The sequence below is a fragment of the Giraffa tippelskirchi genome, chromosome 4, assembly GCF_054371585.1.
Source record: "Giraffa tippelskirchi isolate mGirTip1 chromosome 4, T2T-mGirTip1v1.2.pri, whole genome shotgun sequence".
Classification (NCBI taxonomy): Eukaryota; Metazoa; Chordata; class Mammalia; order Artiodactyla; family Giraffidae; genus Giraffa; species Giraffa tippelskirchi.
Window position 1 is genome coordinate 90,895,676 of NC_137278.1, and position 23,016 is coordinate 90,918,691.

The 23,016-nt window shown below is 47.1% G+C and overlaps 1 protein-coding gene and 1 long non-coding RNA gene across 4 annotated transcripts in view; one reads left to right on the forward strand and one right to left on the reverse strand.

Annotated features, from left to right (window-relative positions):
* The window catches only part of TET3 (tet methylcytosine dioxygenase 3), a 107,013-nt gene that overhangs the window by 11,874 nt on the left and 72,123 nt on the right, over positions 1-23,016 (forward strand). For 2 of the 3 annotated variants that reach the window (XM_081483807.1, XM_081483806.1), the window contains one exon: positions 4,142-4,198. In XM_081483807.1, the coding sequence (XP_081339933.1) occupies positions 4,142-4,198 (57 nt within the window). Of the gene's footprint in view, positions 1-3,761; positions 3,829-4,141; positions 4,199-23,016 lie in introns of those variants that run through there. The other variant, XM_081483808.1, reaches the window with a different exon arrangement.
* LOC145503701 (uncharacterized) lies at positions 8,347-22,398 on the reverse strand. Its single transcript, XR_014051670.1, has 4 exons — positions 21,571-22,398; positions 17,814-18,125; positions 12,420-12,499; positions 8,347-8,630 (listed from the first exon to the last, which is right to left on the reverse strand). It is a non-coding gene; the product is annotated as an uncharacterized LOC145503701 (long non-coding RNA).

Consider the following 23,016-nt stretch of genomic DNA (forward strand, 5'->3'; position numbering starts at 1 on the left):
AAGGTCATAGACTTCCCCCACATCGGATTCCAAGTGCCTTCAGTGTGTGGAATGCTGGGCAAAGAAAAAAAAACAAAAACCCAGGGCTTTGAAGAGGCACGACTCTAGCCATTCTGGTTGGAGAGGCAGGATACACAGACAAATAGCAGTACCAAGTGTCAAATGAGAAACACTGGAAGTGTTGTCAGCTGGCAGAGGACTCGGGTAACCTGAGAAGGCTTCCTGGAGGAAGTGGGGCTTGAACTGAGCTTTGAAGTAAAGCCCTGTGGGGAGTGACCTTGTTCAGGACACAGCCATGGCAAGAGAAGAGAAGTCGTCCATCTACCCCCCGCCAACTCGAGAAGAGGTAGGTTGATAAAATCGTAGAGCTACAGAGAGCAGCACCACCTGTATTGCTGCAAGTGAGGGAGTGATGAGGACCCAACTCAGTCTCCCGATTTCTCCATCTGTAAAATGGGCATTAATAATTCCTATCTCATTGGTTTGTTTTGAGGGGTAAATAAGATATGATACATCATGCTTCAATTATGGGGCTTGGCATGGGGTTGCTGCTTGGTTGATCCTCCTATAAAGCCCCCCAAATCTGTGTCTGGATGCACCCCCATTTCCTAGTCTTTATATATCTGTATGGGTTCTGGCCTGTGAGGATCTGTGTTTCTGAGGTTCTCTGTGTTGGGGTATTTAGTGGGTTCTGAGAATGAGTTAATCCATTCACCTCTTCCCTAGTGGAGAGGGCTGTGACTCCATTTCTCCTGCTGGGAGTGCAGTAGGGTCTAGGGGTCATGGTGGAAAGTGGGGAGAGACCTTCAGCCCCTATGAGAGGGGTCCCAGTTACCTTTGGGTTGGTCACTGTGAAGCCCCAAATACAGAAAGAGGGGCTGATAGAGAGGAGAGGGGGTCAGGTGTGAAGTGTGGAGAGTGTCCCTGCTGGAGGCACGGTGGTCCCGGTATGTGCCTCTGTGACTCCTTGGAGCCCTAGCATTCCAGGTGCTTCAGAACAGGGCAGAAGGCCAGCGTGGGATAGAGGTGGTTGCAGGTGCACTGTCCTGGGGACGATGGGCTCTGCTCGTGTGTCTGCAGGCTGCCAGGGGGTGGGCTGGGACCTGCAGTTGGGGTGGGACTTAGTTGGCACTGCAGGGGGTGGTTCAAGCAGAGAGTCAGGGTGGCTCTTGCAGCCTTGTGAGGAAAATGTGTGCTGGCTGAACAAGGCTGGGTCTTGGCTATAGTTCAGGTGGCGGGTCCTCTCCTCCCAGGAGAGCAAGTGTTCCCCTGATCTCTGGGGACCTCAGAGAACAGACCAACCAGGAGAGTGGCTTCAGCATCTCAGTGCCCAGCCCCCTGCCCTTCCACCCTCCTTGTGTAGAAACTCAGCTCAGCACATTCCAGCTCTGTGCAGAGCCTAGTGAGTGGGGAAGATAGGGCCCCTGCCCACGTGGGAGAGACGGCCGTGTAAATAAATAACTGTACTTGGTGTGACTGCTCTAGAAGAGGCCCCGAGAGGAGTGGGGTGATGCTCATGGGGGCTAGATGAGCTGGAAAGGCAGCAGTGGGAGGTGACGTTTGGATTAAGCCTTGTACCGTATTAGCTTGCCAGGTGGGGGAGAAGCAGGGGAACCTAGGCAAGGAGCAGCATTGCCAAGTCTCTGAGGCATGAAAATATTACTATTCTCAGACCCATAGCTTAAAGGGAAGTAGTGTGGTTCAAGTGACCCCATCCCTCTTTGCATTTCCCTGAGTCTGGCTGGGAGAGAGGGCTTAAAGAACTGGAATGAGAAATGCTTGGTTTGGAATTCTAGCTAACCACTCACCAGCTGTGTGTTGATGGGCAAGTAACTTAACATCTCTAAGCCCATTTCCCCGTAAGGTTGTGTGTGAAGTAAGTCAAATGAGATGCTCCCACAGTGTGCTGGCACAGGGCCTGGTACGTAGCAGGGGCTTGATAAACTGTGGCAGCCGTAGCAGCAACAGTATTGATCGTTACTATCCAAGCAGTGTTAGTTGCTCTTATCCAGCAGCAGACAGTGTTTGCGGTGGGTGGGTGGGGCAGGGGTTTTGGGGACCAGGATAGAGGAGGGGACCTCGCTTGGCCTGGTCAAGGTCAGAGCTAAGGGGTGCAGAAGCACATGGCTCAGGACAGTGCCCCTTGGCCTGCTTTGTCACCTGCCTTCCTCTCTGCCCTAGGGAGGAGCCCAGTAGGGCTGCCCTTTGTCCCCAAGAGGTGAGGCAGGTGTGGTCCCTGCTGCCTCCTGGAGTCTCCTCACCAGAGGCCAGCTTTGCTGTCTCTCCTAAGACAGCTTGCCCCATTCTGAGTGCCCCCTTGGAGCTTCAGGGACAGGCATAATTGGGCTGATGTGGTGGAGTTGGTAGCAGAGCACACCAAACACTCGCACACATCCTAACTAGTCCTGCAAGCCGCATCTGTGAGACAGAAGTAGCACACCATGAGCTCTCTCAGAACGAAGCGTGATAGTCAGGAGCACCTTCAGTGTGGCACGCACTGTGAGGCATTTTTTCAGACTCCTCATAACTGTGTATGAGGTAGCTGCTCTTGCTCATGAGCAATACTAATTTGTAAAATAGAACTACAGATAGGCTAAGAGAGATAAGGTACCACCACCAAGGTCCTGCAGCTGGATAGCGGAGCCAGGAACTGACCCAGATGCATGAGTACCAGAGTACCATATGATGGAAACTCTGGGGTGTTGGCTACAGGGAGGGCTTGGGGTGAAGCAGGATGTCTCTTGGGTTGCCTAGGAACTGCAGGGCTTTCCTCTCCCCATTCTGTTCTTTCTCCTTCAGTGTCCTGGGTGTTGCAGCCTTCAAAGGCTCAGAGTCTGGGCTGCCTCCTCTCCTCCGCCTTTCCAGGGGATGGGGAGCCCTGAAGTCTGGGTGTGCCACCTCCCGTGGCCTTTCTGAAAGAGGAGGAAGCATTGCGAATGGTGGTGGAGGCAATGCTGTCTGGAGGGGGTGGCCTATGTTCAAGCCGCAGGGATGAGCGATAGTAGGGTGAGGTGTGGGTGTTTGTGAGCAAAGGAGGGCAAGTCTGACTTGGTGAGGCTTTGAGCCACAGGCATTGTTGGCTTCAAGAGGAAATCTGTTGATGGGAGGTGGGGAGGAGACAACTGTATAATGGTTGGGAGTCTGGTCTTTAGTGCGGGACAGACCTGGCTTGGAGTCCCAGAGCTGTTGTTTTCTAGCTGTGTCACCTTGGGTAAGTTACTTCACTTACCTTGCCGTATTTCCTCATCTGCAAAATGGGGTAAAATGTTCACACTCCAAGGCTTTTCTTTTCCTTGGAGGATTGCAGGGGCTATTGCTTTTATCATAGTGCCTGGCACTGTCCTAGCTGCTGCTAGGATGAGGCAGTTTGCTGGTGTCCTAGGGCCAGAGAGCGGCCTGAAGGGGAATCCCGCCAGCGTCTGCTCGACCCCGAGCGCAGTCAGTCTTTGACCCTGGAGATGCAGAGGATGCCTCTGGGTATTACCTTCGGTCTCCGACTCGGAAGGAGGCGGGGGTGCCCCGGGATCCCCAGCCTGCCGGGAGCGGCGGCGGGCCTGGGCCACAGCCAGCCCGGCTCCACGGCACCCTTGGCTGTGCCCCCGCCTCCCGGTCGGGCAGGTCCAGCCCCCGGCGGCCCTGCCCCCGCCCGGCCGGCCGCGGGGATTGGCTGGCGAGCGCGCCGCCCCCTCCACACCAGCCTCGCCGGCGGCGGGGAGGGGAGCCAAGCCGGCAGCTGGCCGCCGCCGCCTCTGCAGTGCCTCCCTCCGTGCGCTCCGGCGGGGATAATGGGAGGCCCGCCGGCCGATGCACCAGAGGAGGCCGGCCGAGGTAGAGCGGGCAGGGCGGGGAGGGACGAGGCCAGGCCGGACGCAGGAGGAGGGGCCGAGCCCTCCTGGATCTTGGGAGGGTGGATAGGGGAGAAATGAAAACAAAAACACTCTTGAAGGCGAATGAGTCCATCCACCGCGCGTCTGGGTGGCAGCTGGAGGCAGGAAGATGGTCCCTGCTATCCTTTCTTTCCGAGGCCCCCCTGCCTTCCCTTTTCCCCCTTCCCCTGACGCGTGCTGGGAGTGCAGCAGAAGGACTTTCCTGCTTTCCTGGTGGTGGCCTGCCTTATCAGTCTCTCCGGCTTCTTTTGCAGGTGGAAATAAAGGCTGGTGAAGGAGCCGGGCCGTGGGGACAAGGGGCTGCTGTCAAGGTACCTTGTGTGTGTGTGTGTGTGTGTGTGTGTGTGTGTGTGTGTGTGTGTGTGTGTGTGTGTGTGTGTGGTAGAGGTGAAGTGTTTGACTGGATTGGATAAAAATAAAGGGTCTCCTCTGGTGATCCCTTAATCTCCCACTGTGTGTGTAGCAGCAGCTGAGGGGGAGGGGCGGCGGGGGTGTAGGCGGCCAATGAATTCTCAGGCCTGTGTGGGTTTTGTTTGGATTCTTTTTGCTTTCTCAGCTGGATGGTTTGGGTGCAGTTGGGATTGGGTTGGTTGAACTGTTGTTTTTTTTTTTAAGACACACAACCCACTCCCCACCCTTGCCTCTGGAAATCTCTCGAGAATGTCCCTGGCACTGTTGGTTTGCATCCAATCTGCAGAAATCCCCTGGGGGTGGGGGGGAAGCTCTGGATGGGGGGGGGGGGAAGTTGCGCTCCTGAGTCTGAAGCTGATAGGGTGTCATTAGTCATGCTGCTGTCACCATGGAGATGGCTGGAGAGGAGAGGAGGTGGTGGGGGTGAGGATATTTTGGGTAGGGTGGGGGCTGATGCAACATCATGACTGGGAATCCTGCAGGCGGTGGGCTGCTGTTACTCTGTGCAGATGGGTGTCTGGGGGACTCGGAAGGGAATGTTACCAGGTGCGTGGGAAGTGGAGAAGGGGGCACTGAGCTTCTCCATGTGATTGTCTCCGGGCCAGGGCTGGGGTATATGGGGCAGGGCAGAGTCTGTGGAATATAAGCCATTATGAGGAAACACAGATGTTCTTCCCCGGTTGGCAAAGGCCAGGATCAGTAGGTTTCCTTGGGCTTTGCCCTGTTTTCAGGGCTGGGGATCTGCTGTGAGTTTGGGATTACTCAGCAGTATCTTCTGCTGGCCCAGAGTGAAGAAAACAGAGCAAGAGGCAGCTCAGGGTGGCTGCCTCTCAGGTCAAGAGCGCAGAGAGGCTGGGGAAAGAGTGTAGGGACAGGTGGGAGGGAGGTCTGGATGGGACTTCTAGAAGAGCGGAACCCTTTCCTGCCTCAGCTCTGTCTTCCCCTTCAGCCCCTGGAGCCTGTGAGGAGCTGGGGGAATCTGGTTGCTTGGGTAGCAGGTGGGCAAGCTGCTCACGTCCCCAGATGCTCTTAGATTTTCCTCCTGGGAAATCCTCCTCTGGCTTCCTGGGAAAACCGTGGGAAGCTCCCTGGAGGTGCTGAAAGTGCCACCCTCACTGCCTGGGCGGGATGCTGGCAGGGAGGGCCTCTGCTTTCCTAGGGGGACTGGGGGCTCCTGGGTGAGGCTGTGGGTTGGATCAGGAGCCAGGGTGGTTCCCTGGCCTCCTCCCAGAGGAACTTACCGCAAGGAAGTGCCTGAAGGAGGGCACGAAATTTACTTCTGAGGGAAGGAGAAGAGCCAGGTGGCATTGGCTGCCCTGGAGAGTTGGGCGAGCCTTGGTGAGCCTGCAAGTAGTGGGCGACTGCCTGGGACTAGACCATGGCAGGCCCCTGAGGCAAGCAGAGGTGGTTGATACTGGCTTTGCTGTGGGTGGGGAGGAGAGAGCTGTGAGCTCACTCCATGCCCTTTCTCCAGAGCAGAACCCCCATGTTCCATCTCCACTTGTGCCTCTAGCTGCCCACTGCTATAGACACCTGTGTGCTGCTGAGGGCTGTGGACATGGAGATTGTGCACCTGTTCTGCCCCCTACTCTAGGGAAAGCAGGACAAGGGGATGAGGACAGATGGGTCCAAGGAGTGGGCAGCCCCCTCCCTTCTCTGTGTCTTTGGCCTTGTCAGCCAGAGCTTCCCTTTCTGCTGAGAGGAAGGGCTGCTGGCAGGTTTGTTTACTCCGGAAAGCACCCCCTCCTGCCTAGCGATGGCTTCTCTTCAGCTTTTTCCAAGTGTGTTCTCCATTCCTCCCTGCCTGCATTGTGCCGGCCCTGCCGTCCTGCTGGGATCTCCCAGCCTAATATCTCCGTCCTTAGTGTTGTGGGCATGGAGCAGGGCTGTCTGGGGAAGTAGAGAAAGCCCTTCAACCGTGTCTTCCTCCTTCCCCCTTCTCAGCGTAGGGCCTGAACTGATGGTGGTTTTAAAGCTCTGAGGTGTCTGTGCTTGTTTTTATTGTTGAGTTGTCTGTTGGAAAGTCCTAGCTTCCTCTTGGCCCAGCTTTGTCCCTGCCTGCAAGCACTCAGATCTGAGCCCTCTGCTCCTGGTGCCGCCTCCCCCCCGCCCCCACATAGTGTTCTCACGTAGTTTAGTGTGGTGTTCCACATACCCTTGTAGAGCAGTTTTGTGAGATCCTCTTCTGTCAGAAGGTGGTGGTTTAGGAAGATGTGTGTGGTGTGTGAACTCGTTCAGAGCAGTCAAAGACTCTGGGACACAGAGCAAAGGGGGTCTCCCAGTTTGTGTTCCCATAGGAGGGGCCTGGGATGGGTAAGCTCCCTGGGTGAAGAATATCCAGCAGCCAGTGGGAATGTGCACCTCTACCATGTGCTGAGTCCTGACAGGGTTTCAAGAATATCCATGATACAGGATGTGTGTCATGCCCAGCACAGGCATAAAGTTGAGCTTGACGAATGCAGCTGGTCACTTTACTGTCTGATGTGTTGCATGTCTACCTATGATATCCCAAGGAACATGCCGTAGCACAAGCTGTTGTCACCTCCTGCCTCTTGGCAGCCTGGACAAGAGTGAGTGCCCAGAGCTGCGAGCACCAGGCTCTTGGGCTCCCACGCTGCTCCCACGCTCTGCCCCATGGGAACCCTTGATTGGCTGAGGATGTGTGGAAACTATTTTGGGACTGTGCCCAGGATCTCTGCCTTCTGTCTCCTTTGGACCACTGCTCCTTTTGTCAAGGATCTGTGATCCTCAACTTTCCACACACCGTGGGGAACTCCTTCTAGTTCTTTCTTGCCTGCTCTTCCCACTTTCCAGCCTTTTGTGAGGGTCCAGCGGGAACTCTTTTACCTCTGAGGTATTGTTTACAAGCGGTAGTGAAGATGGGCAGATATGGAAGCAGGTGGGCATATCAAGCTAGGCTAGGAAAGGAACCAACCAAGGGGATTTCAGAGTTGAGTTTGAGGATGGAGAGGGCTTCCCTGTGCATAATAAGTACAGTATTAGAGTCCCAGAGCTCAGCTCCACCTCCTTGGTGACCCCAGCTATTTTTGAATGTTGTGGGAGAGGGGGGAAACTTTGCAGTACAGATGGGTGAGTGAGTCCAAAGGAGAGCCTTCCTGCCCCTGAAGCTGCGTCTAAGGCCACTGTGATGGCTCCTTAGCCCCCTGGCTGGGCTGGCTGAGAAGGGGCCTAGGTGCTGGGCTCCCTTCAGCTGCAGATAGACATTTCTGCTAGAAATGGTTATTGAGGTGTTGCCAAGTCCCCTCCCATGCCCCTGAGGCTGTAGCAAATGGTTTGGCTGGCTGGGGATGGGGGCAGGCAGTATAGGGAGGGGCTTTGTTTTGGCTTAGTTTTGGGGCCTCTTGTCTTTCCCACCCTGACCTCCTGGGTTTTTGGCCTCATTTTCTCTTGTCCTCGGGCATCTGGCAGTCAGCTGAGGACTCCCCTTGTTACAAGGCTGTCTGTAGCTTCTTAGGAGGAGATATCTTCCTTACAGGTTAGTTGAGGAAGCCTTTGGGCAAATAGAGATGGGGTGGCTGAGACAATTAAAATCTACAGATTATCATGCTATCCAGAACTGTGACCCTGTCCCCATTCACCTTATCTCTGTTTCTTTCTCCCTTTGTCTTTCTGCATTTACTGTTTACCATGTTCTATGTATAGCACTAGGTCCTGAAAAATAAGAGAAATCATTATGATGTGATATTCATAATATCACTGGAAGCAGGAGACATTGACTAAATTGCCTAAAACTGTAACACTGAATGGGAAAACCAGCTCTGGCAGGTTTTTTTTTTCCCCCTAATACAGTGAATCCTTTTGATCTTTGTGTTTGGGGTTGTGAACTTGCGCATGACAGAGGAAGCCTCTCGCCCCCCACCACCCCTAGCTCTTTACATCTACTTTCATCACGACTCCGTGGACCTCAGGGGACTTTGAAGGAACGATCAAGATACCAACTGTGTTTTCAATAAGTTGGCGTTTCTGGGATCTGGCGATTACAGATTAGGGTGGTGGGGTCAAGAAATGGACCAGCTGGGACAATAGCTTAATTCTGAAAGGAACATGTTGGCTTTAGCAGCGTTGGGTTTGAGATTCAAGAAAAGCTGGAAGGAAATACTGTGCTGGGGCCATTTACCTTGAACCCAAAATTGTCTTCTACTCATTTGAAGCATCAAGCAGCCCTTACTGCTTTAGGAGCTCCCATGAGACCGCTGACTGGGAAGAGGAGGGTGAGAAGTGCAGTCGTCCAGTTACTTGTCCTCTCTAATCCCACCTCTCCTGTTCTTGGGTTCTGTCATTAGCCATTTGGCAGTCCCCGGACTTTAGTCTCTGTAAAATGAAGGGGTTGTTCTCAAACTAATGGGTTTGAGGATCAGTTTTCCTAATTTCCAAAATATCCCAGACCAAAACAGCTCCTACTGTATATAGAGTTGGCAGCTCTCGCCATGCATAGCTCCCTTCAGGGGTTCAGCACCATCCGGACCAATCTGTGAGCCATTGAACAAAGTGATCTGGCAAATGCACTCAGGGATGGAGCAGGAAGTTCACCTCACTGTGCTAGTTTCTAAAGGCTTTCTCTTGGTTCATGTGTTTATGTTGTGATGAACTGGTGATAACGTTTATGGGTCATTCCCTGAACAGCATTACTTTAGAACTTTGCTTCTGGAAGAGCAGAGGGTCTTTGTTTTGACCCCTCTCTTCCGTACTCTCCATCTTGGGGACAGAGCCACTACTTGGAAGAGTAGAGATCTTGCTACCCCAGAATTCTCTTGGAGTACCTCAAAATGTTTTACTTGCATCATAGCGTCTGTAGATAAGGATGCCTCCCGTCTGTCCTTTTATCTCTGCAAGTCTCAGTTCTGATGGTGGATTGGCAGGACTCTGTGTGTGTGTGTGCGTACACGCGTGCATGTGCATGTACAGTTAAGGTTGAGGCCAGACCCCTGTAGTTGCCAGAATGGACTTGGGCCCTGCCAGACACTAAGGCTCTATTGCCCTGGCAGAGTACCTTGACTTCTGAGCTTCTTCCATTTGGTAGCTCTTGATAACATTGAGCTTCAGCCCCTTTCCTCTGAGGGCTGGTCACAAACTCTGCCCTGATTTCTCTAAGGATGAATCGCCTAATATTTTTGATAGTTTGAGTTCAGGAAGCTCCCTCCTACTTTATGTCACTCCCTTAGCCCCCCACACTCTGCAAAGTATTTTTTTTTTCCTCCTTAAGATCTTTGACCTTTTCATTTAAGATGCTGAAGATTACAGAAAAAAGTTAAAATATTAATTGCCTTCTATGCCAGCTGCCTCATCCTAGAGGAGGGTGGGGGGAGGGTCTAAGTTGTAATATTGTCATACCACAGAAATATTCCTTAAGAGGCAGACATTCCAAGGACAGCGAGATTAGGGCCTAAGCAAATCTTGGTTACCCCTATGACCTGGAACTCTTGTGCCCTTGGTGCTTAAGTAATTGGATTTCTCAATCCCACCTCCAAGCATTTTCCATGTGTAATCCGAACCTCATGGACTTTGCAAGGGAAACAAAGACCCAAAGGGTTTTCAGCTTGTCCCTGACAGTGAGCTCCTAAGCTCCCGGCCCACTTGACTGAGTTTTCCTGCTTTGCCTCTGCAGCATCCACACCACTCCCAATACCCTCCTCCCCGGGAGTCTGCTCTTTTAGCTTGCAGGTCTTGGTTCCCAGCCCTGCTAAACAGATGGAGTTTACAGTAGGAGCTGTTTCCTGCCAGTCTACCTTCCCATGCATTAGGGGGAAGGTTCTACCTCTGATTACTGCTGGCCACTCTACAGAAGGCGGAAAAACCCAGGAGGCTAGGCAGCCTCCGGGCAGGCAGAAACCCTGAAAGGGATTCAGGCTGATAGCCTCATCTGAATCCCCAGACAGACTCCCTTTGCTGCACCTTTCCCCTGGAGCGCGACCCCTGGGTTAACTCGTTTCTCTGTTGGCTTGAACAAGTTCAGGCTGGGTGAAGAGGACGCTGCCTATCTGTCCAGGCCCTGCTGGACCCAGAGAGGGGAGACTGTGCCTTCCCAGTTAGGGTCATTGTTGCCGTGCACCCGAACTCCAGTGGGGGAATACAGAAATGGATTTTCAGTGGAGTGCTGGAGGCTATGCCTGAGAGATCCCCACCCTGTTTCCTGGCACTGCAGATGCCTTTCTCTTCTCCCTCTGTGCTCTCCATCCTAACATGCTCTTCATGGTCTCAGCCCATCCTCACTCTCACCCCTCGTCCTTTGAGCTTAGCCCTGTAGACTAATAGAGGGCCTCTGAGAACACTGCTTTTCAGAATATGGGCAAAGGCCTCCTTGTGTTGAAATTATCTAGGAGCTTGTACAAATTCTCTGGGACTGCCAGGCCAAGAGAACCATCTGTTGGAGTCACACCTGTAGGTTCCTGTCACATAATTAGGTGGAGTGGATGCAGGATGGGTGGGAGTGGGGGCCTTGGAGGTGAGCCTCTTAGCGGGAGTGTCTCATAGCATCCTCTCTTACTCCCCCTACCGCTTGTCCCTGAACCAGGTCCTACCTGATGACTGAGCTGTGCACTGATCTCTGCCCTGTGGCCCATTTCCCCACTGTTATTTCTCCTCGGTTTCCTGTTTTCCAGCTGTGGGTTCCCAGTGCTGTCATTTGGACCCTGGGTAGTAGTTAGGGCTTAGTTCTGGGGTTGTGTGGTTGGAGTGGTGTATGTCTTGGGACTGTAGTGACAAGTGGTCAGGAACAGTCTGAACACCCAGCTGGGAGCCAGAGCCCAGGATTCTGTGTCCAATCCCTGGGAAGCCCTTCCCTCTTACTTTCCAGAGGCTGCTTCCTTCATGTGGGGGGCATCCCTCCTCACTGGAGCTCTCCTGAGGTCTAGGGAAGCCGGATATGGAAAAAGACCTGGGTGGATGGCAGGGCACTTCAGCCCTATACACTTGCTCCCCCTCCCACAGCCTCCACCAGGATGGGCAGGGGCCAGGCTTCAACTTGCCTCAGTGGCTGGGCCCTCTGATCCAGCTAGCTTATCGCATATTAGAATCTCTGTGGAGCATTTAAAAAAGAAATTATTGGTGTCTAGGCCTCAGCCCCTGAGAATCTGAAGTAATTGGTCTGGGGTGGAGCCCAGGCACCAGCATTTTTCAGAGCTCCCCAGGTGACTTAAATGTGCGCTCAGGCCTGAGAGCTGCGGCCCTCATTTGATTTGGCTTTCCCTGTGTCTCCTATATCCTTGGGTTGCCCTGGAATTTTTTTTTCCCCTCATCTATTGATAATTTTAGTGAGACTGTTTCCAGACTCTGTTTATTAAGACAGTGAGACATGTCAGACAAAATACTGGGTGGAATGTTCCTTTCCGTGAAGCTGACCCATAAGTTCATATTAAAGCCAGAACTTAAGAAGGTAGTTCTGTAGCTAATGACAGAAACTAAGTGTTCTCCTCTCAGCTTTAAATTTGAAAAAACTTTTTATTGAAGTATAGCATACACAAAAGCACATACTGTGTACAGCTGGTGAGTTTTTACAAAGTAAGTACAGCTGTGTGACCAGCACCTGAACTGAGAGATGAGTACCCTCACCTCATTGCCATTGTTCGGTATTTGTGTGGTATTTGGGCAACGCAGGTGAGGCTGTGCTTAGTACAAGAGTGTGTACTGGCTTTGGACAGGCTTCAGCTTGTCCTCTGTCAGGAGCACCTTCACACGCCTGTGTGGGTGTTCCTGAAATGGAGCGGGTTTTGTGGCAATAAGGTGCAGGGCAGAGGAGTCCTGCAAGCTCCTCCCTGATGTTACTTGTTACTCTGTCTCCCTTTTACTTCCTTTTCCACCTTGGCCTTCAGGCTTGCCAGTCCTCAATCCTGGCTAAATCCAATAGTCTATAACATTTTTGGGCTTTTAGTCCCTTTTTTGATTATACAGATGCTACACATTCTTTGGAAACATTAGAAAATATAAATAAATAGAAGGGAAGGAATTTGTCTGTAATTCACAACCTGTTTAATCATTTTTAACTGGAGTATCCCTCTACCCTTAACTGGATGCACACTAGACGCTTGTTCTGTGTTGTTCACAAAAAGAGTCATGCTGCATTATAACCTACTTTCCCCTACATGATAACTAACTGCAGTTTACCTGTTGAGCAGTTACTGTGTGTGTCATGGGGCGAAGTTTTCATAGTTCTCTCTCTCTTGTAGTTCTCATGACAGCTCCACCTTTAAGATAAGAAAACTGAAGTTGGGAACAGTAGTATGACCAAGGGCCAATGTTTCATAATGGGGTGGAACTGGAATCGAGGTCAGGGATATCTTCCCCGCGCCCCCCCGCCGTCCCAGGGATATATTTTCAACATAGTTTGAAGATAAAAGATATTTCTCCTTCACCTACTGATAAAGTGAATTATGTTAATACAGTTCTTAATACTAAACTGTCTTTGCATTCCTTGAATATACCATAATTGGAAATGGGGAATTTTTTTAAATATGCTGTTTTGATTTATTAATGTGGGAGTTTGGGATCTATATTTGTGAATGAGATCGACCTATAATTTTCATTTTGTGTTTTCATTGTCAGATATTGGTATTAGAGTAATGATAACTTCATATAATACAGTGTGAAACTTTTATTCTTTCTTTATGCTCTGAAACAGTTTAAACAGTCATTTTTTGGAAAAAAAAATCTGATGAAACTGCCTGAGCCTGGTGCCTTTTTGAAGGCTGGGTCTTTGCAGCTTTCAGAGTTCTTTCCCTCTGTGGCCGTTGGTACATTTACTTTGTCTTTTCCATGAGATCTATTTTCAGGTTTATTCCTAAGATGCATATATAGTTATTGCTTTTCAGTTTCCTCAGTAGCTGTGATTTTTTTCATTTTCTTAATTTCTAATGTTGTATGTTCATCTTTTCTCTTTTCCTTTTTAGCTTTGCCAGTTTTCTATAATATAAAGAAGATAGATTTGTCAGTTGTGCTTCCTGTTTTCTAAAGTGTTAATTTCTGCTTCAGTCTTTATTAATTGTCTTTTTCTTAGGTTTATTTGGTATGTGCTTTTTCGAGATTCTCAGTTGGATCCTTAGGACACTAATTTTTCTGTCATTTTCTACTTTTTTCTTCTTTGATCACAAATACATTTAAAAATATGACCTTTTCTCTAAGTTGCACTGTGGCCTCATTCTCCAGGTTTTGCTGTTTTATGTCTGCTGGCGTTCTTGGGGAGGTGCTGATGGCTTACCTCATGTGAGAATAGCAAGTCCCAATGTAGCCTGACTACCTTCCTCCTAACATGGGCCTAGCAAAGAATCCCTGAATGTGGAAAAATGGCAAGACCAGACAATGCAGCGCTTGCTTACTTGTCTCCAAACCCCTGGGAAGGGAACTAGTAATAGTTTATCAGCTTGTTAGACAGAATTTGTGGAAAACTTTGTTTTTAAACCTGATAAGCAGTATCAGTTTGAATTGCTAGGACCAGAGGATATCGTAAACCCAAATGGAAGTTTTAGTAGTATTTAGAAAAACCTCACACATTAGCACCAGAGGAAATAAAGTTAGAAGCTAAGAGGAGTGAGAGAGAAATGTTTGACCCAGAGCTCATGGCCTAGCTGAGCTGGCTTAGGCTGCAGCTTCAAGTCTTGCTCCTGCTTCTTTCATGCACCTTTAGAAACTATGGCCCAGTTGGTGTCCCTGAGGCTGTGAATAATGTCCTAAGATTGGAGAGGACAGTGGAAGACAAGTGAAGCATCCATAGTGCTAGGAGAAACAGGGTAGGCATCTATCTCCTGCAGTGGTCCACTGAAAATCCATTTCTGTGTGCCCCCTTAGAACTCAGGGTGCTGACAACAATGGTCCCTGCTGGGACAGTGGATTCTCCCCTCTTTGAGACCAGCAGGGTCTGGTGTGATGTGGGGAGGCCTCTGTACCCAGCCTAAACTTGTTCAAGCCAGCAGAGAAGGACTGGGCTTGGGGGTTACACTAAGGGGAGACAGTGCAGTGCCTTGGTCCATAGAGTTTCTCACCCTTTATCTTGACTTCCTAGAGAACAGTCAAGGCCAGGGGGAGGGTTTGGGCAGGGGACAGAGAAGGGATGAACTTCAAGTTCAACCTAGAAACCAGTGGCAATATTACTACTTTTTGCTTTTCTTCCGAATGGAAAAGAAATTTTTGAACTTTAAATAAAATAATACATGCCCATTTAAAGAAATAAAATAATGTCAAAGTGTATAAATCAGAAACTGAAAATCCCTACATCTTTGCCATCCCAGTATAATCTCTATTAGCAATTCAAAATGAGTACATGACTCCAAAATGAGCACATGAACTTATTGCCTTTCCTGCAATAATGTGTTTGTACCATACCTTTTTTGGGGGTAATGTTTTCTTTTTTAAATGAAAAATGATTCTAAAATCAAATGTTTAAAACAAACATTTTAAATAATGTTTATAACAAACATGTTTTGTTTTAAAATTTTTATTAGAGTAGATTTAAAATGCGATGTTAATTTCTGATATACAGCAAAGTGAATCAGTTATATGTGTACATATGGGGTCATTTTTTATTTGCTCATAATATGCTGAGGCTATCTTTCCATGTTAGTACACTTATCTTAACCTTTTAAATGGCTGTGGAGTCTTTGATTTTGTGGGTTTATTGTAATGAATTGTTTCCTTTTGGTGGACATTTGTAGTTCCAATTTCTTGCAATTATGAATGATGTTAGTAGTTTACATATTTGTACATATATTTTGGGGTTATTTGTTCAAGTATTTATATAGAACAATATCATATAAATGAAATTTTAACTGATATCACCAAATTACCTTCCAACAGGTAATTTGATAATATCTATCAAATATACTCTCCTACTAACACTGAATGAAAAATGATCAGTTTTTAATTTTTGCCAAATTGGTAAGTGAAAAAAGGATCTATTATAACAGTTTGTTAGTGAACTTGAGAATGTTTTATTTATTTATTTATTTAGGCTGCAATGTATGGCTTATGGGATCTTAGTTCCCTGACTGGGATTTGAACCCAGGCCACCGCAATGAAAAGTACTGAGACCTAACCATTGGACTGCCAGGGAATTCCCGAGAATGTTTTAAATGTTAACCATTTTGTATTTATTCAGTGAATTACCTGTTATACACAGTACCCGCTTTTACTTTAAATTAGATTGCTTTTTTAAAAAATTAACTCATTCATTTTTATTTATGTATTTACATGGCTGTGCTGGGTCTTAGTTGCGGCATGTGGGATCTAATTCCCTGTTGGGAGCTTGGAGTCCTAGCCACTGGGCCACCAGGGAAGTCCCTAGATTGTCTTTTTATTGATCCTTTAAAGTTATTCATATATTATCAGTATTAGCCTCTTATATTTTGAAAAACAATTTGGCCTCTCAGTTTTCTTTCGTTGTGTCTGTCAAATGGAATTTGATTTTTGTACAGTCGGAATTCATCAGTGTTTTGGCATCCAAGTTTGTATAGTTTTATTTTACATATTTAGATTTCTTTAAGCTGAGATTTATTTTTGTATATGGTATAAGATAGAGATTGAATTTTCCCCAATAGAAAGTCTGTTATCTCCAATCTGTTTATTAAATATTTATAGTATTCCAAATGATTTGTAATTCTACCATAAGTACTTTATAAATACCCGTATATTCACGGGCAAACATTTTAGGGCCTCTCTTCTGATTCTGTGTTGATATTTCATTATTTTAATTATTGCAGTTTTTATACAACGACTTGGTTTAAACAAAAACAGAAATTCATTTTTTTCCAAATGTTTCTTTGGCTTTTCTTTTACCAAACAGTTTCCTTTTCCAAATAAGCTTATAAGCAATTTGTCAAGTTCCGTGGAAAATGTTGGGATTTTTCATTTGGGAACGCATGAAATTTGTAGATTATTTGGGGGAGAATGGACAGCTTTATATTGAGCCTTTCCATCCAGGGAATAGGAAGCGATCTATTGATTGTAGTCTTTTTGTGTGTCCATCAAAGTTTTTTTAACGTTTTCTTTCGATAGGTCTTACATGTTTCTTAAGCTTATTCTTCGGATACTGTAGCTTCTGTTGTTGTTGCCGTTACACTTTCTAGCCTGTTACCACAGGTATATTAGAAATGCTCTGGTTTTTGTCAGCTGCTCTGTGATGGCCAAACATCCCCTTGTTTGCTCACTTCCTGTGTTCACTGTCTCTACCAGTGCAGCGACACGTTAGTGCCTGGTACGAGTTGCTAGTGATGAGGTGCTCATCTCACTCAATTTTATTCCCCAGTACCTGGCACAGAGCCTGGCATGCAGTAAATCCTTTTAGCAAATGCTGTGAAATCAAATTGATGACAGAGACAATGAGCTTCACCTCCTCAAAGTGTGACAACCTAGGCCAACGTGAGGAGCAGAATCTAAAGCAGCCCTGGCGCCAGGCCTGGAAGCTGTGAGGTGGATAGCAAGAGACGGGGTACCTCCTCTGTCCCCACATAAAAAGAAGGTCCTGGGCTATTTTCCCACAGGCTGATATCAGGGAGGAACCCTCTGAACCCGCACCTCATAATTAACCCTGGGACTGACAGCCCACTGCTCATTAACCCTCATTAGCACTAAATAACAGGGAGAGCTGCCTTCGTGGTTCCCAGATACCTGAAGACAGCATAGAACAAACTTAACTGCTCACTGGGAGTGAGGATTCATCAAGGCTGAACACAGAGCTTGTAAGACTGCTCACTGGTGATACTGGCTCCGCATCTGTGTGGCTGGTCTCCTTTTTCAAATGTGGTGTCTTCTATTTCTCTAGCGTCTATGACACTCTCCTCCCTGTCCACCCTCAGAATTTCTAGGTGAAGTTTATTCCTATCAACGTGCTACTCCTCCTTACCATGTTTTCATTTTAAGCTTTTACTTATGATTGGGAAATGGAAGTCACCTTTTCTTGATGGAGCTGTCCAGTGCAAGCCACTCTACCTCGCTCCCCTGCCAGTCTTCCCATAACCACAGGTCCCTGATTGCTGCTGCCTGGGAAGGCTGGACCCACCAGGGCCCATGAATGAGGGACTCCCCATCCCTGGGGCATGGGTGCTACGGACCTAAAGACAGAGAGTCCCTGCTGCTTTTAAGCAGAAGTTGAGATTTCTCCCTCTTAGCAGAAAAAAGAAAGTGGCAGAGGGAATCAACTTGGCTTGTGCATGTAAAAGAAATAGCAATTAGAGGTGGGCTCTGAGCCACTTCCCAACCACTCTGTACTGGCATGCATCTGGTTCAGTGTGTCACGGAGTTGCATTGAATACAGCAGTGAATGGTTCTCATTCAGCCTGTGGTCTGTGCTCACCCTCCCCTTCGATGCTCAGGTGGCAGAGGAGATAGAAACGCTTTCTCTGGCTCTTCTTTCTGCTAATTCATTTAAATCCCCCAGAAACAGTGGACCCCAGGGTACACCCATGAGGTTGAGAAGAAGGCAGGAGCACTGCTCTGCGCCCTTGCCCCAGTTGAGTCTTAATCCTGCTCCCTGAGCCCATCCAGGCAGGGGGAGGTTGCCATGAGCCCTACCTGGGCCATGCTGAGTCCTCAGGCTTCTTGTGGCAGCCACAGCTGCATTTCTGCCAGCTCTGAAGGAGCTGCCCTCTCCAGGTCCTGAGCAGGAACTCTTGACAGATGGGCCTCTGTGAACCCGTGAAGTTGTTCCCAGTGCCTTCTCCCAGAGCAGAGTGCATTCTGGCAGTTCAGCTGCAAAGTGGGGCTGCTTAGGGCTTCAGCTCACCTGTTGGAGAAAGCCTTTTCCTAGCCCTGCTCCCCATCTACTTGTCGCCCTCTTCCAGAAGTAGAGGCACAGACCGCTGACAGGTGGAGCTGGGTGTGCACCTAGTGGGTGGAAAGAGACTGTTGTTTTCTGCCAACCAGTTAAGACCCTCAGTTCACCCAGGTTCTGAATTAGCTAGGATTTCCCATTTTCTACACTCACCCTCACTCCCATAAGGTTTTTGGAGGGTGATTGTCAAAGAGTAGTTTGAGGGCAACTGTGTGTGAATCCCCTCCGTAGACACACAGGGTTGCCATCTGCGGGTGAAACCTGGAAATCTGCATCAGAGGCCAGCTTCCTGCAGGCAATTACTCTGCCCACAGAAGTTTGAGAAACTGCTGGTCTACGGAGTAATGTAAAAGGGGCTCTGTTTATTTGGGGCTCCCAATGCTTGATGAGGACTGAAAAGACATGCCTTTAAATGCTGTGATGGTTTGTGAAAAGGCCAAATGTTATGCAAACACTTGTGAAAAACCAAGAAAGACGTAAGTGTAAAAGCTATTAAATTTCAGACAAGATCAAACTCTAGGAAATAGTTAACTTTTTTGTTGTTGATTATAAAGAATGCAAATTCACTATAGAAAAATCAGAAAGTTCAGGTATGCAAATAGAGAAAACGTCTGTAATTTTACCACTCAGAACTCCTGTAAATATTGTTATAGCTTTTAAAATTTTAGTCTTTATACATCATATTTTAAAAAATTTAAATGTCTTTAGTGATTTTTTTACCCCGTTTTAAAAACAGTGTTGACTACAGTCTATTTTTAATTCTTATAAAAATTGGTATAAAATATTTTGATTTGCAAAATTTTTATTGCTATATTTAGGTGTGATCTGCACTTCTTTGTGAATATATTTTGATTTGCTTTGCCTATTATTCTTGTGTGCGATTTTTCTTATGAATTCATGAGAGAACTTTATATGTTAATGGTATTAATGCTTCATTTGTACCTTGGCAACTACTACAGATGTCTTAATTTTTTAATGTTTTTGTTTTACTTTGCCATACCTTTTTTTTTTTTACATTTATATAACTAAATCTAGTTCTAGTAGTTTAACAGTTGGTTTTTTGTTTTGTTTTTTTCCCTAAGAGAACAAGCACTGCTTTTGCATATTTTAAGAGAAATTGGAGATCAGACAGATAGAAACCATTCCTGTGCTTCTCATTTTTTAATGTCTCTCCAGATCACCTGGACACTTCTGTACAATACATCCTCTAACTCAGCAGGTCCAGTGTGATGCCTGAGAGTCTGCATTTCTAACAGGCTCTCTGGAGATGCTGCCGGACCATGCTTTATTTTGGCCTTGCTTTGAGTTTTACAGAATCTTAGTTCCCGACCAGGGATTGAACCCGAACCCTCGGCAGTGAAAGCACACAGTCCTAACCACTGGACCACCAGGGAATTCCCTGGACCACACTTCAAGTGTGGTCAGAAGCAAGGGCCAGAAGTTTCCAAGCCTGGCTTATCACAGAGGTACTTCAGGAACATTTTAAGACACTGGGTTTTCTGGGCCTTCTCCTGCAGATGTCAGGCTGTGGGCATGTCGGGCTGGGTTACTTAGAGACAGTGCCTGGGCCCTTCTGAGCCCTTGGATTTCTTGTCTATAAAAATAGAGAGGTAGTGCTTACCTCACAGGGATCTGGGATAATTAACGAATAAGAAAGATCATCATTTTTTATGACCTAGAAAAATAATGTAATAAACAACTACTGGGCCTGGTGCTCTCTGACAAATTTCTACTTGTTTCGTGATTGCTGTGTGTTGCTCAGTCGTGTCCGACTCTTTGCGACCCCATGGACTGTAGCCCACCAGGCTCTTCTGTCCATGGGGATCCTCCAGGCAAGAATACTGGAATGGGTTGCCATGCTCTCTTCCAGAGGATCTTCCCAACCCAGGGATCAAACCCAGGTCTCCCGCATTGCAGGCAGATTCTTCACTGACTGAGCCACCAGGGAAGCCTGTTTCATGATTAGTATTTTCAATATTTCCACTTCTTCTTGAAAATCATCCTTTCATCCATGTTTTTCAAGTCTTTAGTAAAGCAATTCTTAGTCACTGATTTTGGTTATATTCTTTTTACATTTCTAATGTCAATTTTTATGTTTTCTGTTAAAAATGATCAACCTTGCCAGAAGTTTGCTTATTTAATTGGCCTTTTGGTGAACCATCTCTTAGATTCATTTATAGATACCACTACTTTTTGTTTTCTAATCAACTGTTTCTGTCATTATCTTTATTAATTTCTCTTTCCTGCCTTTTATTTAGTGTTTTCTAGCTTCTTGGATTGAAATCTTTGTTTTCCTTCTTACTTAACAAAGGTATTATAGAAGCATACATTTTTTCTGTTAATAATTATTGTTTTCATTGGTATAATTTACCTTTTAAATAAAACAAAACTCTTGCTTCTCTTTTTTTGTGCTGGGTCTTCATTGATGTGCAAGGGCTTTCTCTAGTTTGACAAGCAGGGAGGCTGCGATTCTGTGCTCCGGAGAGGGGGTCCTGTGTGTTCTCTTGGTGCCTGTGTGTGTTGTACGTGTTGCTAAAGCTTCAGGCTAGCCCTTTGGGGTGTGTTTTGTATGTGGGGAAGGAGAGGGTCTAGACGGTGGGGAGGGCAGTGGTCTACATTCTGAGACGCTCTAAATCTCCTGACAGCCAGCCCGAAACTGCCCAAGTATCCTCTTCTTTACTGGACTTGTGCCCTGCAGTTCTCATCCAGTGCCCAGGGTGATGTCTGGGGCTCACTGTCCTTCAGCAGCTGGGAAAGCTTGGGGTCTGGTGGGGAGCGAGGACTTGAGTCAGACACCCTAAGTTCTAGAGCCCTTCTTCTGCTACCAAGGAGCCATACCTACAGTTTCCTGTTCCTTGTCTGAAAAACGTGGATAATGTTACATTTTCACAGAAACTGGAAGAGTCTTAGAGATCATCTAGTAACATAACTCTTTTAAAAAATATTTTGATTTTGGCACAATTTCAGTTTCAGAAAAGTTGCAAGAATAGTACAAAGAATTCTCTCCACTCAGATGCCCAAATGTTAATATTTTGCTACATTTACCATATTCCTTTCTGTCTCTTTCTCTATAATTTTTTGAAAGTAAGTAGCAAATGTGACACCCCTTTCTTCTAAATACTGAATGTGGATTTTCTAAAATCACATAAATATCCACAGTGCAATGATCAAAATCAGGAAATTAACAGATGCAACACCAATACCGACTTAATCTACAGACCTTGTGAACACTAGTAACACTAATCTGCCCGACTTTATTCAAATTTTGCCAATTGTCACAATTTATCTTGCAGGGGGAAAACAGCTCAGATCATGCATATTCATTGGTCAGGTTTTTTTAGTCTCTTTGTATCTGGAACAGATTCTCAGTTTTTCCTGACATTTTTTTAAAGCAAGTGAGAAATTTGAGACCCAGATAGATAAAACGATTTGTCCAAGACTTAACAGCCAAACCGTCTTAGAAGAGCTGCGGTCAAGGAGTCTGGTCCCTCTACTCACGTGCTCTCCTGGTCACACGCACCGTCCAGCTCAGGTGAACACTTAACTCCTCTCTCATTCACCAAATCCCCAGGCAGAGAGGTGGGGCAGGGCCCAGTTCTCCAGGGACAGCCTTCTTCTACACTTCCCTTTGCCCCTCTGGCTGCAGGGCCTGCCCACAGCACGCCTCCCCTCCCCTTCCCTAGATGGTTTGGTGTTGGCCAGGGATTACTGCCAGAGGTGGTGAAAGAGAGAGACTTTAAAACTGGTCCAGCTAGCATTACCTCAGGGCAAGTTAGTTACTTAACCTCGTATGCTTCAGTTTTCTCTTGTGTAAAATAAGGGATTGTGAGGATGAAAAATGTAAAGCTCTTAGAACATACCTGGACTATACTGGTTGATCAAAAAGTTTGTTCAGGGTTTTTCCATAGTTATGGAGCAAACCCATAGAAGGTTATTTATATATGTGTGTGTGTGTGTATGTATGTGTGTATATATGTGTGTGTGTATTTCTCCAGCCTCCGAGTCAAGTAGGAAAAAATGAGTAATTCATACTATAGCATTCTGATAGCTGAAGCCAAATAAAAATATACTTCTAATTTTAAACAGAAAAACTGGTTCAGCCACTGCCACTCCCTTTTGAGAACAGGGTTGAAGAACAAGGATCTCAGCCTTGGGCAGGGTGTGGCCATCTTCTGAGGAGTGAAACCTCAGCTGGGAATGTGGGATTAACCCCCCTTGGCAATGTTGTGGTAGTACCCAGACAGCCAAAAGTGGGAGCCTTGCATATGTCCCAAGGCTGGGGCAAAGCTAGCAGGCCACCCGCCCACCTGCCCCAGGTCCTTCTGTGGAGGTTCTAGAGTGGTCATTTGTGTTACAAGCGGAATGTGGAACAGATAGTTGAGTGTAAGGTTATCTTGCAGTGGCAGCACCCTCTTGTATAATGGGTATTAAAAACATGATTCATTTTTTCAACAAAATTTAGCTTTTTAAGGCCATGCTTATTGCTTAATACATATTCTTTGTCTCACTTGTTATAATTTTACTGAATCTCTTGCAAACTTCTCCCCTCCCCCCTTTAAATCATAGGGACCTTTTGAATCATCCTACATTTCATGTCTGACTTATCTGTGACTATGTTCAACTGTTCAGCAGGATTTATGTCCATGATTCTTGGTTTTGGGGACCTTAGTGTACGCACTTTCAGAGTTCATGTCTTTCTTCCTCAACCCAGAACTCATGGCCACACAATCTTGCTTGCATCTCCTCTCAGAAGTTACAACCCTGCTCTCCTAAGGGATCCTTCCTTCAATACTTGGCAGTGGAGTGGGAGATGGTCTCCCCGTCTTGATCACCACCACTTTCCCTGAGCTAAGGGCCATTTTATTATCACTTTCACTTGTAACCCAATGAGGAAATAAGAGGAGTGATAAACGCTTGTGTGAAGGAGTTACTAAGAAGAGTTTT